At 42.6% G+C, this 17,851-nt stretch overlaps 1 protein-coding gene across 1 annotated transcript in view; it reads left to right on the plus strand.

The window, feature by feature from the left end:
- LOC308459160 (vasoactive intestinal polypeptide receptor 1-like) overlaps positions 1-17,851 on the plus strand; it is a 44,175-nt gene that overhangs the window by 2,763 nt on the left and 23,561 nt on the right. Inside the window, exons 2-6 of the mRNA XM_080974339.1 lie at positions 12,423-12,522; positions 12,702-12,809; positions 13,626-13,735; positions 14,760-14,857; positions 16,956-17,088. Coding sequence (XP_080830465.1) covers positions 12,423-12,522; positions 12,702-12,809; positions 13,626-13,735; positions 14,760-14,857; positions 16,956-17,088 — 549 coding nt within the window. The remainder of the gene's footprint in view (positions 1-12,422; positions 12,523-12,701; positions 12,810-13,625; positions 13,736-14,759; positions 14,858-16,955; positions 17,089-17,851) is intronic.

Raw genomic sequence — 17,851 nt, forward strand, 5'->3', positions numbered from 1 at the left:
GTCATGCTGGCCACATGACCCGGAAGCTGTACACCGGTTCCCTCGGCCATTGAAGCGAGATGAGCGCCGCAACCCCAGAGTCGGTCACGACTGGACCTAATGGTCAGGGGTCCCTTTACCCCTTTACCTTTTACCTATTATTATTATTATTATTATTATTATTATTATTGATTTATTTTTCTTGTTCCCTGAGATCCACAGGCTCTTTTGTACTTAGAAGTGGTGCTAGTGAACTTGCTTGAATGCAGGAAACTTCCTCATCACGATTGCTTTCTGCACTCACATTCCTTTAGGGATCAATGGCGACCTCATTCCTATTTTTCTCTCTTCTGATAACAGTAGAGCCTAATTCATCCTTCTTCTTCTTTTAAGCTTTCTTGAGTCCAAGTAGTGGTTTCCTTGAATGCAAGGCAAAAATGAGAGAGAGTTTTAAATCAAAATATTGTTTCAGTTATGGCTAGATAAGCAAGGGGAGTGGGGCGTTTGTACCCACGCTAGCAATGATGACAGGTTTTTGTTTTTTCACTTCGGCCTCCTTAAGAAGGAGTTTGAACAGATTTCTTGGGCTCACTTGGGTGTTTGTAAGTGGAACGTTGTGACATTTGCGTTTCGGAAAAAACAGGTTTTTGGCTCAAATTCAATTCCCGTCTTCTCAGAAAAGGGTGAGTCGTTTCTGAACACACACACACACACACACACACACACACACGATACCATAAATTAATACAAGGAAGGAGAGTTGAAGTAAGAAATCTAGACATGAAAATCTGGAAAAGGGCATTCACAGGAGCCTGATTGCCCAAGCCCTGACTGAGGTAAAAAATCGATAGCACAGCAGTTTGGCAGCCAGTCAGAATCCATTTCTGAAGGCCCTGTATTTTTTAAGGCCTGGAAGTACATCTGGAAACCTAAAGGAAACTGTCAGGGAGACAAAGGCATACCCATTTCTCAACAGAAAAATGGGTGCTGCCCCCAATCTCCTCCCCAAAATAGGCAAAGCACATACCCCCCCCAAAGCAAATATTGTCAACGAAAGGGGAAGGGTAGCCCCCCAGAATAGGCAACCCTCCAATCTACCCCCATACAAATACTTACATATAGTGGTCCCCTGGTTCTCAAACTTAACCTGTTCCAGAAGTCCGTTCCAAAACCAAAGCGTTCCCAAACCAAGGCATGCTTTCCCATGGAAAGTCATGCAAAACGGATTAATCCATTCCAGACTTTTAAAAACAACCCCTAAAACAGCAATTTAACATGAATTTTGCTTTCTAACAAGACCATTGATCCATGAAATGAAAGCAATCAACAATGTACCGCAGTCACACAATCAATCAATCAATCAATCAATCAATCAATCAATCAGTAGCTGAACTGGGTTCCTCACAGTCACACACAAAAAAGAGCTGTGAAAAAAATAACTCAAAATAAATAGCAAAAACAGACGGACCTCTGCGTAATACTCAGAACGGAAGTGTTGTACTCAAATTGGAAGCGTAACGCTCAAAACGGAGCATGTTCGGCTTCTGAAAAATGTTCACAAACCGGAACACTTACTTCCGGGTTTGCAGTGTTTGGGTTCCAAGTTGTTTGAGTACCAAGGTGTTTGAGAACCAAGGTTTTACTGTACATCAAAGCATGTGACTTTGGCCAAATCAACAATAATTCAGCCTAACCCACCTAACAGCAGGGCTGTTGTGGGAATAAATTAAAAGCCGACGCATGGACACTCCCACTCCCTCTGACCTAACTTTGTGGGACCAATCATTCAGCCTTGCCTACTTTGCAGCGTTGGTCTGAGCCTCAGTTATAGGACTGTGCAAAGACACAGACATCCTGATCTGATTTGTGGGACCGATCCTTCAGCCTAGCCAATTTGTAGGTCCAGATTGGTCCCTGCGTGCTGCCAAACCCATGAAACCCACTCCTCTCGCATGGCAGCCCCCAGCCATTGCCTGCCTTTCTCTCTCTCTCTCTCTCTCTCTCTCTCTCTCTCTCTCTCTCTCTCTCCTTTGTCTGCCTGAGCAATTTCTGCCTGCATGGGTGGTTGCATCTGAATGCCTGACGAGCGCACCTAGTAATTATCATTACTCTTAATGCCTTTGAACACGTGAAGCACTTTTGACAGCTATTAACTTTTAATTGGGATGACAAAAAGAGTCACAGAACATGTCAGAAACCTGACGTGGAAGCGTTAGGTACAAAAGTGAAGTTTCCTCTCTTCTCCACCCAGCCAGGGGGCGGTTGGGGGTGGCGGGAGGAGATCGACAAAGCATCATGACTAGCGTGGGAGAAAATGAGAAGAGCATCTCAGGGTCACCTCCACAGCGTGAGAGGGCCAGGGGCCCATGTCCTTATGGGAAGCAATAGAGATATTGATCCGAGTGAGGGGGCGGGATGCAGATTTATTGATTGACTGCAATGTTGTCACAGGACGATGCGCATCAGAATAAATTAATTAACACCTCATCATAGAATTTAGGGACGTGGGTGGCACTGTAGGTTAGACCACAGAGCCTAGGACTTGCCAATCAGAAGGTCGGCGGTTCGAATCCCTGCAATGGGGTGAACTCCCGTTGCTCGGTCCCTGCTCCTGCCAACCTAGCAGTTCGAAAGCACGTCAAAGTGCAAGAAGATAAATAGGTACCGCTCCGGCGGGAAGGTAAACGGCATTTCCGTGCACTGGTCTGGTTCACCAGAAGCGGCTTAGTCATGCTGAACACATGACTCGGAAGCTGTACGTCGGCTCCCTCGGCCAATAAAACGAGATGAGCGCCGCAACCCCAGAGTCGGCCATGACTGGACCTAATGCTCAGGGGTCCCTTTACCTTTACCATCATAGAATTGTAGAACTGGAAGGGTCATCTATGTGCTGGGCCCGGGGTAACCCGTGAAACGCGGTCCAGGACTAGTCCAGAATCCGAAGGTTCCGCTAGGAGTCAGTCCGACAGGGCCAAGGCAGGACAGGAGGCAGGAAACCAGGCAAGGACAGGTACAGGATCACAGGCAGGATCTGGCATACAGCAATGTTGCTCCCACAACCTGGGGTGAGGTCCGACAGCCTTTTATCTTTGTCGGGGTAACGGCCGGTCCTGATCCCCCGGCAACCCACCTCCCTGTCTTGCCCGAAGGCGAGCATACCTCCTGTGAGTACTCAGGTCTCTCTTTCTCTCAGAGCTTAGTCTCTGCAGCTCGGGAGACGTCGGTGGGTTACTAGACCCAGAGGCTGCCTCAGCCTTCCCTGACCCAACAGGTAGTGGAGCAGCTGTAAGTGATGGCCCAGCTGAAGGCAATGAGGTAATCTGGAGCCAGGGCAGGCTCAGGCCCCTGCCTCAGCCCAGCTGGTGCTTGTTGCAGGGGAACCTGTGTAGACTGGAACTCTTCAGGATCAGGCCCCAGACTTGGTTCAGGTGATGCCTAAGGCAAAGGATCCGGTGCAGACTGAGTCTCCTCTGGTTCTGAGTCCGAGCCCGAGTCCCAGGCCATTGCCTAATCCCAGCAATGCAGGAAGAACAAACACAGATATTGAAACAATTCTCATAATTAGCAGAGTTAAGACATGGAAAGGATTTCACCGCTGTCAGCTTTTAAAAATCTGATTTTTTTAAAAAATGGTTTTTACTTGGCATCGGAAGGAACATGAAGTGAGGGGCAAGACACACCTCAGAGGGAGAGTCCACAACCTCCCCAAGGGAGACAGTTCCACTGTTGAACAGCTCTAACTGTCAAAAAGGTTTTCTGCATGTTTAGTTTGAATCTCCTGTCTTGCAACTTAGAGCTGTTGGTTTGGGTCCTACCCTCTGAAGCAGGAGAAAACAAGCTTGCCCCATCTTCCATGGGACAGATCTTTAGCTATTTGAAGACAGTTATCATATCTCCTCTTGGTTTCCTCTTTTTCAAACTAAACATATCCAACTCCTTCAACTGTTCCTCATCAGGCTTGGTTTCCATGTACACAAATAAAAAATGCAGTTCGCCTTCAGAATCTGCACTCCTCTGACTTTTATGATGCAGCCCTCCAGCATATTTGCACATATTCCTTCAGTGGAGATCTGCATTGCAAAATTCAGAGAAGTGTGAATTTTGTAGGATGGCTGGGTCTCAGCACACACATTGCTCTGTAAAGTGCAAACTAGGTAGGATCGCTTTGAAATGTGAACTGCGTGAAATTTCTCCCCATCCCTAGCCACAGTTTACTGTCATGCCTGAACCCTAAACTTTGATTAATCTTAACCATGGTTTGTTAAAACAAGCTAGCTTCATAAACCTGGAGAAATTCACAAACATCTCTTTCAAAATTCCGCTGGTATTTATTGTAGTCTTGCTGGGCAATAAACAATATGAGAGTATGTGGCATCTTCTTGCCATGTCCAACTAAATTTATCAAAATTCCTTTTGCTACCCTTGACATCGCTCAGGTGTCTCACGTGAGCACCAGACTTAATTCAACCACAGAATTCTACTTAAAATACCTAAGAACCTTCCTGGATCAAACCAAAGGCCTATCTAGGTAATCGTCTGTGGCCCACAGTGGTGAGGTGAACCAGAAAAGCCCACAAAAGCCAACTCTTGGCTACTGTTTCTCATGGACCTGTTGCCTGTTATTATCCTCCATGAATTTGCCTTACCTCCTTTTCAAGCTCTCCATGTTAGCGGCTATCACTAGATCTTGTGTTAGTGAGTTCCATGGTTTATTTTTTACTTTTTTATTTATACTTTTCACATTTATACATTTCATTAGTTTCACAATCAATTCAACATTTCCAAATTTGACTTCCTTCCCCCTCTTTCTGCGGCTCCTTAAATTATTTTTAAAAATATCTTCTGCCTATCCAAATTCATTTAATTTGCTCATTTAATTATCTGCTGCAAATATATACTCTTCTAAAACTGCAGGTTATTACAATAATCCTGCTAATGTTTTTATCTGCTTATAATTTGTCTGTAAATATTCAATAAACCATTCCCATTCTTTTATTTAAAAAGTTTGTTATCTTGATTTCTTATTCTTCCGGTAGGTTTTGCCATTTCTGCATATTCCATAATTTTTTGTATCCATTCTTCCTTTTCTGGGACTTCTGCTTCTTTCCATTTTGGGGTGAGTAGCATTCTTGCTGCTGCAGTAGCATACATAAATAAATTTCTATATAATTTAGGTAGTTCTGTCCCTATAATTCCCAAAAGAAAAGCTTCTGGTTTTGTTTTGTTTTTTAAAAAAATATAAAAGTTATTTTGAACATCCTTTTCAATTCATTATATATCATTTCCCAGTAAGCTTTAACCTGTGAGTTTCTTTTTTATTTTTTAAAAAATACTTTTTATTGATTTTAACACATAAATTATAAAATGTACCACAAAACGTATCACTTATACAATCTTTTTAGACTTCCATCAGCACCTCTGATGATTCACCGTTTTAACCACTTCTTATGCATTTCTTAACTTTATATTGCCTTTACATCTCTTAACAAATCATCCTTCCCCTTCTCCATTTTTGCAATACTTCCAATAATACTCCTCACAAAACTACTTGCAAACCTAAAAACGTCATCTGATCTTCACAAATACTTTTCAAATAGTCCGTAAATTTACTCCAGTAAATTTCTGGTCCCGTCGGTTTCGAATCCTTCCTGTTAGTTTATCTAGTTCTGCACAGTCCATTAACTTCATCCTCCATTCTTCAATCGTCGGTAATTCTTCTTGCTTCCATTTTTGGGCCAATAATATTCTTGCTGCTGTTATTGCATTAACCTGTGAGTTTCATGGTTTAGCGATGCGCTAGGTGAAGAAGCATCAAACATCAGTTGGAGGTGCAAGACATACCCAAACACCCACAAATTTCTTTTTCACCCCTTTTCTTATTTTGCTTGCCTTCCTAAACCATATCAACATTTTGCTTTGGGTGAAATTCAGGGCCAATGCTCTTGTGCAGAACACATTTACATATTGATATGAGCCGTCGTCTATTATTAAAGCTCAGCTTTAAGAAGTGGGATATATTTAACAGTCAGGACTTTGATCTCCGACTCCAGTAATTCAGCCCTCATGGATCTCGGAGCAAGGTTGATATTTTCGGCATTGGTGTTAATTAGATGTTCTACTTTATTTTAATTCCTGGTTATTTAAAACTGATTTGCCAGGCGCAATTAACGTAATGATGAAAGATCAAGGCAATGAATACTGAATATGTATATTATAGTCCTGTAAGAAGAATCTCTCTCATCCAGCAGGGGAGACCCAGGTGAAGTAACCGTTTCAGTGTGAGATTTCCCTTGATGAATGCAGAACCACAGAATAGAACATGAATTTGGAACCAAATCAAATCTAGGCATAGCCAGGACCACAAACTGAGGAGTGATGGCAGTGGAAAAAAAGGGGAAATGTGATAGCAGTTTGGGCAAAAACTTGGTCCCCCAATTTCACACACACACACACACACACACACACACATTATTGATTTTAACATATAAATTATAAAATATACCACAAAACTTATCACTTATACAATCTTTTTAGACTTCCATCAGCACCTCTGATGATCCACCGTTTTAACCACTTCTTATGCATTTCTTAACTTTATATTGCCTTTACATCTCTTAACAAATCATCCTTCCCCTTCTCCATTTTTGCAATACTTCCAATAATACTCCTCACAAAACGTCTTGCAAACCTACAAACGTTGTCTGATCTTCACAAATACTTTTCAAGTAGTCCGTAAATTTATTCCAGTCTTCCATGAATTTCTGGTCCCGCTGGTTTTGAATCCTTCCTGTTAGTTTATCTAATTCTGTTAGTTAATTCCATTAACTTCATCCTCCATTCTTCAATCGTCGGTAATTCTTCTTGCTTCCATTTTTGGGCCAGTAATATTCTTGCTGCTGTTATTGCATACAAAAAGAGCTTACATTCATTTCTATTTATATCACTCCCAACAATGCCCAGTAAAAATGCTTCTGGTGGTCCCAGCTAAAAGTTCTTTAAAATTAACATTCTGCTCAGCCTTAGAAAAATCCCCAATAGTTATTTCTTACATGTATATTTCACCTTTTATTCCAAGGAACTCAAGGTTCTACCCTCTCCACTTTATTTTTACAACAACCCTGTGAGGTAGCTTAGGCTGAGAGACAGTGAGTGGCCCAAGCTCACTCAGTGAGCTTCATATCAGAGAGAGGATTCGAACGCTTGTTCTTACTGTAATTGGGGAGCTGAGAGGAATCAACCTGGTCAGTTACAACATCTCCATTTCTCAAACTCGGTTCAGCATTTTCCCACATTAATTTGTGGGATTACCTAAGGGCAGGGCCGGATTTAGGTTTGATGAGGCCCTAAGCTACTGAAGGTAATGGGGCCCTTTCTATGTCCAGCTGTCCTTTGTCAACAGCAAATTGTCACTGTTTTGTGTTGAATATATGCTATGTAAGAGGGACGCGGGTGGCACTGTGGTCGAAACCACAGAGTCTAGGGCTTGCTGATTAGAAGGTCGGTGGTTCAAATCCCCGCGACGGGGTGAGCTCCCGTTGCTCGGTCCCTGCTCCTGCACACCTAGCAGTTCGAAAGCACGTCAAAGTGCAAATAGATAAATTGGTACCGTTTCGGCAGCAAGGTAAACGGCGTTTCCGTGCACTGCTCTGGTTCTCCAGAAGCGGCCTAGTCATTCTGGCCACATGACCCGGAAGCTGTCTGCGTACAAACGCTGGCTCCCTCGGCCTATAGAGCGAGATGAGCGCGCAACCCCAGAGTCATCTGCAACTGGACCTAACGGTCAGGGGTACCTTTACCTATATGCTATATAGTAATTTATGGATCTAATAGGTATCTAAAGCCATTTGCGCTTGTTGCCATGCAACCAGTCCATGCAGAATGTAGGCACCCTATATATAGAAATGAGCAAACCAGTGATATTTTAGGGAGCAGGCTAGCAGGCGGGACCCATTACTTACATCATAGGAGCCTACACAACACAAAACACGGTTGCTGGATGTAGGTTTTATTTTATTTGTTTTTTTATCTTATAATTTGGAAATGCACATCTAGGGTTTTTTTTCCTTTAATTTTTTGGGGGGTCCCCAAGAGAGTGGGGCCCTAAGCTATAGCTTGTTTAGTTTATACTAAATCCGGCACTGCCTAGGGGGCAGCAGGGACCCTCCAAATGTCCCGATTTTCCCAGAATTACAGAAGCGATCGTGGTTTCTGATTTGATCCCTGAATGTCCTGTTTTTCCTTTTTCCTCCCCTCCACACCTCAGAGAACAATTAAAAGCGGTGTGGGTGGAAAAACCAACTTCTGTTTATACTGAAAATAAAATTCACCAAATGAATGGTGGAACTGGCATGTGAAGCCCTTCTTATAATTTTGAAGAAAAATTATAAAGCAATCCACTTTATATTCTTTAACTGCAATGCTTCCGCAGCCAGCTATTATTATTTTTTAGGAAATGCGTGGAGTGTTTATTCCTTTATTGTAAAAGGATCTGTACACTGCAAACCTTTTCATGTCTACTCAGAAGTAAGTCCCATTGTATTCAATAGAGCTTATTCCCAGGTAACTGGGCAAAAACTTGGCAGGCTTACACTGCAATCCTAAGCAATTTTACCCAGAACTAAGTCCCACTGAATTCAGTAGGATTTACTTTCAGGTATGTTCCTGATCATTCTCACTGTCTTTCGCTGACAGGGACTCAAGGCAGCTTACAGCTCAAATTTTATATCCTTCCATTTATCTGTTGAAGGTGTTGTTCACGATCATTCCCTTGTGGGGTTTTTTTTTTATTTACAACAGCCTTGTGAGGTAGGTGAGGTGGAGAGGTTGCAGTTGGCTCAAGGTGACGGATGTAATTGTGTATATGGCATTTATGTGTGTGGGAGATCAAACAAGGAAAGAAACTTCCTGATGTAGAATAGAATATCCCTATTTTCATCTGAGAAATATCGGACGGTATGCACTGGAGGTGTAAACGACGGCGAGATTTTGAAAAAAAATGGTATCACTGCATGAAGTTCATCAGTTTTGTTGAACTAATCAAACTGAATAGTTTTAATTGAATTCTGAATAAATGCGCCATTATTTGTGGCTGTTTTGAATTTAATTGTGGCATTATCTTCTGTTCTGCTATTCTGAATAGTGCTTTTAATAAGGTAGGGGGCACTGGGGCTGAGTTTCTGCAACCAAGTAGCCCCCCCCAAAAAAAATTGGGGACCCTTGATTAAGGTCAGGCCCAAGATCCGACAACCTCATTTCCCATTCATTTCTCCTTTGAATTTAAGAAGTTCCTTGTGATCTCAGAAAGAGGATTCTATATTAAAAACCGGGGGGGGGGGGGCAGGGGGAATGGAACTGTTGCATCTTAATTCTATCTCTGGCTCCTTCGAAACGCCAGCATAAAAGTATCCCAACAGCAAACAATTTCACATGATTACAGTTCTTGAAAAGCATCTGAAACAGTCAAAGGAGAAGGTGGGGGAGAATACAATTAGATTCCAGCCCAAGCTCTGAATAGGTCCTTTTGAAATGCAAATTGCATTGCCCTTCTCAGAGTAATAATTTTTTTGCTACTGTTGTTGGAAGTCGGTATTCATTTGGCCGGTCGCCGTGCGAAAACCCTGCGCCGTCTGGTTTTATTTTATTTTATTTATTTTCAGAGGCTTCCATTGACAGCATGATGATGGCCATTTACAAGTGCTTCTCCCCCCCCCCCCAATAAAGAGAGGTGCTGTGTTTTTTTGGGGGGGGTGTAACTTAATATCCCTCCCCCTCCACACACACACTAAGGGAAAGAAGAAATTTATCTGCTCCTGGTCTAAAATGGAATAAAAACAATTCTATTTTGGTCTGGGTAGCTCCTCACATTTTTCTTTTTTGTGTTAGGGTCAAGGTTAGATGCTCTGCAATTCTTCACTATCTAAATTTGATGGTCCCAACCCCCACCCAGAAGCCCCCCCTCCCTGGGGGTGGAATTTACTGATGTTATCCTGGAGAGTGAAGTCAAATGGGGCTTAAGAAGCACTGCTAATAACAAGGCCAGTGGAAATGATGGTATTCCAGCTGAATTATTTAAAATTTTAAAAGATGATGCTCTTAAGGTGCTACACTCAATATGCCAGCAAATTTGGAAAACTCAGCAGTGGCCAGAGGATTGGAGAAGATCAGTCTACATCCCAGTCCCAAAGAAGGGCAGTGCCAAAGAATGCTCCAACTACCGCATAATTGCACTCATTTCATGTGCTAGCAAGGTTATGCTTAAAATTCTACAAGGCAGGCTTAAGTAGTATGTGGACCGAGAACTCCCAGAAGTGCAAGCTGGATTTCGAAGGGGCAGAGGAACCAGAGACCAAATTGCAAACATGTGCTGGATTATGGAGAAAGCTAGAGAGTTCCAGAAAGACATCTACTTCTGCTTCATTGACTATGCAAAAGCCTTTGACTGTGTCGACCACAGCAAACTATGGCAAGTTCTTAAAGAAATGGGAGTGCCTGATCACCTCATCTGTCTCCTGAGAAATCTCTATGTGGGACAAGAAGCTACAGTTAGAACTGGATATGGAACAACTGATTGGTTCAAAATTGGGAAAGGAGTACAGCAAGGCTGTATATTGTCTCCCTGCTTATTTAACTTATATGCAGAATTCATCATGTGAAAGGCTGGGCTGGATGAATCCCAAACCGGAATTAAGATTGCCGGAAGAAATATCAACAACCTCAGATATGCAGATGACACAACCTTGATGGCAGAAAGTGAGGAGGAATTAAAGAACCTTTTAATGAGGGTGAAAGAGGAGAGCGCAAAATATGGTCTGAAGCTCAATATATAAAAAAACTAAGATCATGGCCACTGGTCCCATCACCTCCTGACAAATAGAAAGGGAAGAAATGGAGGCAGTGAGAGATTTTACTTTCTTGGGCTCCATGATCATGACAGATGGTGACAGAAGTCACGAAATTAAAAGATGCCTGTTTCTTCAGAGAAAAGTGATGACATACCTGGACAACATCTCAAAAAGCAGAGACATCACCTTGCCAACAAAGATCTGTATAGTTAAAGCTATGGTTTTCCCAGTAGTGATGTATGGAAGTGAGAGCTGAACCATAAAGTAGGCTGATAGCCAAAGAATTGATGCTTTTAAATTATGGTGCTGGAGGAGACTCTTGAGAGTCCCATGGACTGCAAGAAGATCAAACCTCTTCATTCTGAAGGAAATCAGCCCTGAGTACTCACTGGAAGGACAGATCCTGAAGCTGAGGCTCCAATACTTTGGCCACCTCATGAGAAGAGAAGACTCCCTGGGAAAGACCCTGATGTTGGGAAAGATGGAGGGCACAAGGAGAAGGGGAAGACAGAGGACGAGATGGTTGGACAGTGTTCTCGAAGCTACCAGCATAAGTCTGACCAAACTGCGGGAGGCAGTGGAAGACAGAAGTGCCTGGCGTGCTCTGGTCCATGGGGTCACGAAGAGTCGGACACGACTAAACGACTAAACAACAACAACAGCTCCTCCCACTTTTTTCCTTGGTCACACCCACTTTTGACTCTGGACCTGCCCCTTGCCACCACATGACCCTTGGGAAGATTGTCCAAGAAGGAGCTCAGTCCTTTTGTTGAAAAGAGCCCTCAGCCACTGGTTTAGTAACACTAGCATACCCTTTGGAACTCCCTGCCTCTTGACACCAGGCAGCAAACATTGCTCTATTCTTTTCTGCACTGGCCTAAAACAGTTTTGCTAAGGCAGGTCTATCGAGACATTATGTGTGTTTTCTCTCTTTTTAGATGTTTTGATTTCAATCATCTTTTGACAGTTGTTGTTTTTTTAAAAATCAAGTGGTATATAATTTTTGTTCAATGAAAATAAGAAATACACTCAGGCGACAAGGTAAAAAAGAAATGGGATTGCTTTAAAAACTGCCTGGCAAAATATGGTTCCGAAAACAATACTTGGTTGTGTTTAGATTAATCTCACAGATATAATGAAAAAAACTGATTTTAATAAATGAATACAGAATATTTGTTGAATACAGAATAAGTGTTGAAGCCGCAAAGAGATAGAGGGAAGTCAACTAATAAAACAGGGATTCAAACTAGTTTTCTGGAACAGAAAGAAAGTGACTGCACAGAAAGAAAGAAAAGAAAGATTATAAATGTATTTCTTTCTGAGAACCTGGCCTATAGAATATTCAAATTTCTGTTTGTATCCTTTGAAGAAACTTGACTAATTCTTTTTCGTTTTTTATTATTCATCTTTTTTCTTTCTTTTCCTTTTCCTTTCTTTTATAATTTTCCTTTTTTTCCTTTTTGAATATTTGGATGTAATGTTTAACTTACGCTTTCTCTGTAATTTTTAAAAATGCGATAAAGATAATAAAAAAGGGGAGAGGGAAGAAAATAAAATACAGTTTTTTCCCTCTCTCTCTCCCACCCCTCCTTTTCATCGCAGGTGGCTTCCATCCATCCAGAATGCAGAATATTCCAACAGCTTATGAAAGATGAGAGTCGATGCTTGGTGGAAAACGAAACTCTCTTACCAGATTTTAAAGGTAACAGGCATGAGCCCAGTCCTATATAAATATTCACCAAGTTGCAGCAGCAACCTAGGTGGAATAGATGAGCCATTGACTTGGTCCAGCGGGCTTTTATTCTGCTGGACCCTATAAAGCCATTATTCATCATTCTGGATAGTAGGAGTCTTCAATCTGACACTGAGTTTTCTCCTTAGGATGTTCAGGAGTTTGGGATGGACTAAGTTGCTGGCCCAAAGCTACCTTTGGAGAGACGGTGACGCTCGCCTGCCCAGGATTTTTTGAAGAAATCACCAGCATACACGGCAAGACCCTTTAAAAAAAAAAAAATCTCCCTGCTTTGTATCTCTCTGTCAGACCTCTTGTGGGTAAGAGAGGGAAATGGTGCAGTTTATTTTTTAAAAAACTCATTTTTATTTGGTTTTTCCCAATATAGATTTATAACAAAACCAAATACATTTCCGTACACAGAGATTTCCCAGAATCTCGAGACCTCCCTCCATCCCCCCCTAATGTCAACGTTTTCAACTGCATATTATATCATAATCTATATTTTATATCTATCCATATTGTCTGTAGTATTTGTTACATTACAAGTGAGATTAGAAGCCTGCTGATGCTTTCATCTGCTTACAGTGGTCTTCTAAATAAATTATAAATTTCCCCCATTCTTTCTTAAAGTTTTTATCCAAGAGGGAAATGGTGTAGTTTAAATACAGTGGCTGTGAAGATTGGAGACAAATTCAGTTTGGTTCCCACCTTCACGGGTATTATATAAGGTCAACAAACCTCCTACTGGCTGCCCAGGTCACCTGATACCTTATGGGCTGACTGTTTGCAGTTCCCGTTCCCACTGTGCCAGGGGGTGCTGAGGAGCAGCAAGGCTCGGGCCAGCTAGTCTCTCCCCTAGTAAGCCGGGGTTTGTTTTGCTTTTTACAATCAAGTGGTTGTATAAATCTTATGAAATATGGTCCCTGCCCCTCTCCCCAACTACCAAACACTCTGGTTTATGCCCATTAGTGTTTTAGGTTCTCCAGATATTGCCATCTCGATTTACTGGTGACATTGTTCTAGGATAGAATGTGTTAACGTTAGAGCTTCACAGTGATATTTTTTTGCAGGGTTCCTCAACAGAAATTGCACTCCAGGCCTTTACTGGTCAGAGCCATTCCCCCCATATCCAGTCGCCTGCGGGTTTGAAGAGAGTTTTACAAAGGGGCCAGAAGATCAGGTCAGTCAAGCTTCTAAAACTGCACCGAATATTCTCCTGTTTTGACATCTAAACCAAAACTAGACACGCTAGTTGCTTTCCTGCCAGCGCATTTGCACCGCACCTGCCCTCTCCATCACTTTGCCCTTGCCCTGTTCGCCTAGAAAGCAGAGCAACATGGCTGGCAGGTGGCCAAGAGCGTGTTGCCATTGTTCCCCATTAAGTGCCCTGAATCTTCCACCGTTCAGTTTCCTTGGATGACTTTGGGAGAGTGAGGTGAAGTAAGTGACTGGTGGGGACAACAAGGAGCATCACTAGGGAGCTGCAGTTCTGAAGGTGGCCTCAGCTGGTGGTCCAAAGCATCATTGGGATCAGATTGGCAATGGGTCTTTTTGGCCCTTGGTCAAATGCCCACGCCAAAGCTAGTCTTGAACAGAAGAGAAACTACCGAATGCAGAAGTTGGTCATCCTTAGCCTAGATGCGTGAAAACAAGCAAATGTGCATCAAACGTGGAAGGGAAGGTCTTCTTGTCATAGTCCTGTGCTGCTCAGTCATGGCAGAGCTCAGTGGAGGGAGAAGCCAGCTAAATCTCAGGGGGTTTTGCCTGGAGGCAGAGTCTGTATACAAGGTTCAGTCCAGTCCTAAGGTCAGGAGTATCTCAGTTCATGTAGTCAGATGATCTAGGGGTCAAGAAAGCCAAGGGACTAAGGTCACAATAAGCAGCAAGGTCTGGTCAGGAACGGCAAATGTTGTTTCCAGCTACAGACTGAGGTTGGAAACCCTGCTTAAGAGAGCTGGAGCCAGCTGGTTCTCCTCAGGAGCAAGAAGGCTGATCACCAGCAGGTGGAGTCACTCTGCCTGCTGCTCCTTCACGCTGCTGTTCAGCAGGTGAAGCCAACTCCCGGCCCATGACACTTCTTTTTCTTCTGTCTTCTACACAATGTCCTACTCCTCTGTGGTTGCCAAGGGAAACGGGGTTTTAACTCTGAAAGACGTGTCCTCCTCATGTGCCTTCATTTCTTAATGTTCTCTTTCCCTCCACAGAAATCATACTATTCAACATTCTGGCACATCTACACGGCAGGCTATGCAACTTCCCTGGCTTCGCTCATTACAGCACTGCTCATCTTCACCTTCTTCCGGTAAATGCTGAACGTGCCTTTCAGAGGCAGCACCCAGCTCTACACTTATCTCACCCTCCCTTGGGATTTGAACTAAACTGCTTTCCCTCTTCTTCTTAACACATATATATCCCATGATAACGTTTGAGTTTCCCTCAAGCCATGTGCTTCTGGGGCCTATAGCTTAGCTGCATCACGTAGGCTTTGCCAGACTTTGATGGGGAGCAGAATAGCTCTGTTGGACTCCATCACAACCCTGGGCACCTTGCAGGTGGAATTCAATCGTGTACCGGAAATTTAGTTTTTCACATTTAAAGTGGATTAAAGAGCTCAGTCACCTTTGTGCAACAAAACCACTTTAAAAATAGAAACTCCTTTGAGGTTAAGGAAGTGATGGTACGCAGGATGAGACCCTACCTGCCCGCAGACTGTCTCACCAGAGTGGTGCATGCTCTAGTTATCTCTCACTTGGACTACTGCAATGCGCTCTACGTGGGGCTACCTTTGAAGGTGACCCGGAAACTACAACTAATCCAGAATGCGGCAGCTAGACTGGAGACTGGGAGTGGCCGCCGAGACCATATAACACCAGCCTTGAAAGACCTACACTGGTGCCCAGTACGTTTCCGAGCACAATTCAAAGTGTTGGTGCTGACCTTTAAAGCCCTAAACAGCCTCGGTTCAGTATACCTGAAGGAGCGTCTCCACCTCCATCGTTCTGCCCGGACACTGAGGTCCAGTGCCAAGGGCCTTCTGGTGGTTTCCTCGCTACGAGAAGCCAAGTTACAGGGAACCGGGCAGAGGGCCTTCTTGGTAGTGGCGCCCGCCCTGTGGAACACCGTCCCACCAGATGTCAAAGAGAAAAATAACTACAAAACTTTTAGAAGACATCTGAAGGCAGCCCTGTTTAGGGAAGCTTTTAATGTTTAATAGGTTATTGTATTTTAGTCTTCTGTTGGAAGCCACCCAGAGTGGCTGGGGAAACCCAGCCAGATGGGCGGGGTATAAATAAATTATTATTATTATTATTATTATTATTATTATTATTATTATTAAATGTGGAATGAATGAACAATGAACAGGACGGCATGTAAACGGCCCACAAGATAATCAAAATGAATGCTAAATAAAGACTGAATGTAGTCTAAGTGCCACACGGAGATGGAGGATAAATTTAATTCACATTCATAGACTCATACAATTGTAGATTTAGAAGGGACCACAGGGGCCATCTAGTCCACCCTCTGCAATGCAGGAATTTTTTTTTTGCCCAAGTTGGGGCTCAAACCCATGACCATGATATTAAGATTCAAATGTGAACTTACCTAAATTTCACCTTCAAAAACGCCATGAGAACTGAAACACAGCCATCTAAATTGGCACTTCTCTGAATTTTGCATTGCAGTCCTCCAGCCAAGTAACGGGTGCAGATTCTAGGGATCAAGTGTGCATATAAGGGCTTAGCGACATTTAACTTCTCTCTGCACTTTCCAGCTCCATATCTGAGTGCTCACTCACTCACATTCTTTCATTTTGCTCCAGAGCTTTCCCCATGAAAATCCACTGTTTAGTGCTGAATCGGAGCAAATGGCAATCCGTGGGGAAATCGAATTGACGTTGGTTGCGCTTTAGCTTTTAAAGAGTGGTTTTTCCTGGGGAAAGATCCAGGGGGAGAATAAAGCACTCAGACACAGTGCTTTAAAGCACTGGAAAACAGGAGGCAACAGGTAAGTAACATTATTTAAATACTGGTTGAAACAACATACAAAAATGCCCTGCATTGGGGGGATCGCTTTGCACACGTGTGGATTAGGAGAAAATGCTGGTGATTCTTCATGAGGTCTTTTAAAGAAATAAATGACCAGCGGATCTGGAAATGTGGAGAAGGGACCGTAAAGTTGGAAAAATTAGAAACTGAGAGGAGCTGTAATTGACAGAATCTCCCACTGCTAACTCCTTGTAGCTAAATCCCTTTTAAAGATACCCAAGTTGGTGGCCCTTCCTATAATTCCTGCAGCCAAAGCCACCATTTAGGTGCCCTGAAAGCAGAATTCAGCTCAATATAGTGAGGTTATGTCAGCCTGCAAAACTGACAATCTGCTTTCCTGCCCCCTTCCAGGAAATTCCACTGCACACGGAATTATATCCACATGCATCTGTTTGTCTCCTTCGTCCTGAGGGCAGCTGCCGTTTTCACCAAAGACACCATTTTGTTCTCCGACGACAGCATGGACCACTGCCTGATGTCAACGGTACGCATCTGACCCACTTTTGAAAATAATATTTTATTTTAGCACCTTAGAGACCAAGTGAGTTTGTTCCTGGTAGAAGCTTTCGTGTGCATGCACACTTCTTCAGATACCATAAGCACATGAAAGCTTATACCAAGAACAAACTTAGTTGGTCTCTAAGGTGCTAATGGACAATTATTTTTAAATTTTTAAATATATTTCAGCTGTGTCAGACCAACACAGTTACCTACCTGAAACAAAAGCTTAGTGTTTGAAGGAGTGGGCTATGAGGTTTCTCAGACATGGCTTCTGTTTTGCTTTCGTGAGGGGGAAAGGATGGCTTTGACCTTATTCAACATGGCCATTTCATGCTTCCTGATTTCCCTAGGGTGTAAGAAATCTTGGGGGCAGACTTTATTTTTTTTTAAAATGATATTTATTAAAGTTTCAATAAAATATTAAACATAAAACATAAAAAAAGAAATACACAATTCAAAATATACAATACATAATCTAAAAGAAAAAAAAGAAAAAAACAAGAAAACAAAAGACAAAGAAGAAAGTAGAACAATTAAAAACAATATCACCTTTTCGTCTCCATTTTTAGATTTACTTATTTTCTGGACCTCCTCGTACCTCCCTCTTTTGTATTCCAGTTCAAATTGTTTCTCCAGCAATTTCTTTCCCTCTTTTTTTAATCCCAATCTTAACTCTTAATATAATATAACATTAAAATTTTACCTTTTAAAAACCAAATTTCCATTTCCTTAAACTTTTTTAATCC

This window comes from Podarcis pityusensis (assembly GCF_964106645.2).
Source record: "Podarcis pityusensis genome assembly, chromosome: 12".
NCBI lineage: Eukaryota > Metazoa > Chordata > Lepidosauria > Squamata > Lacertidae > Podarcis > Podarcis pityusensis.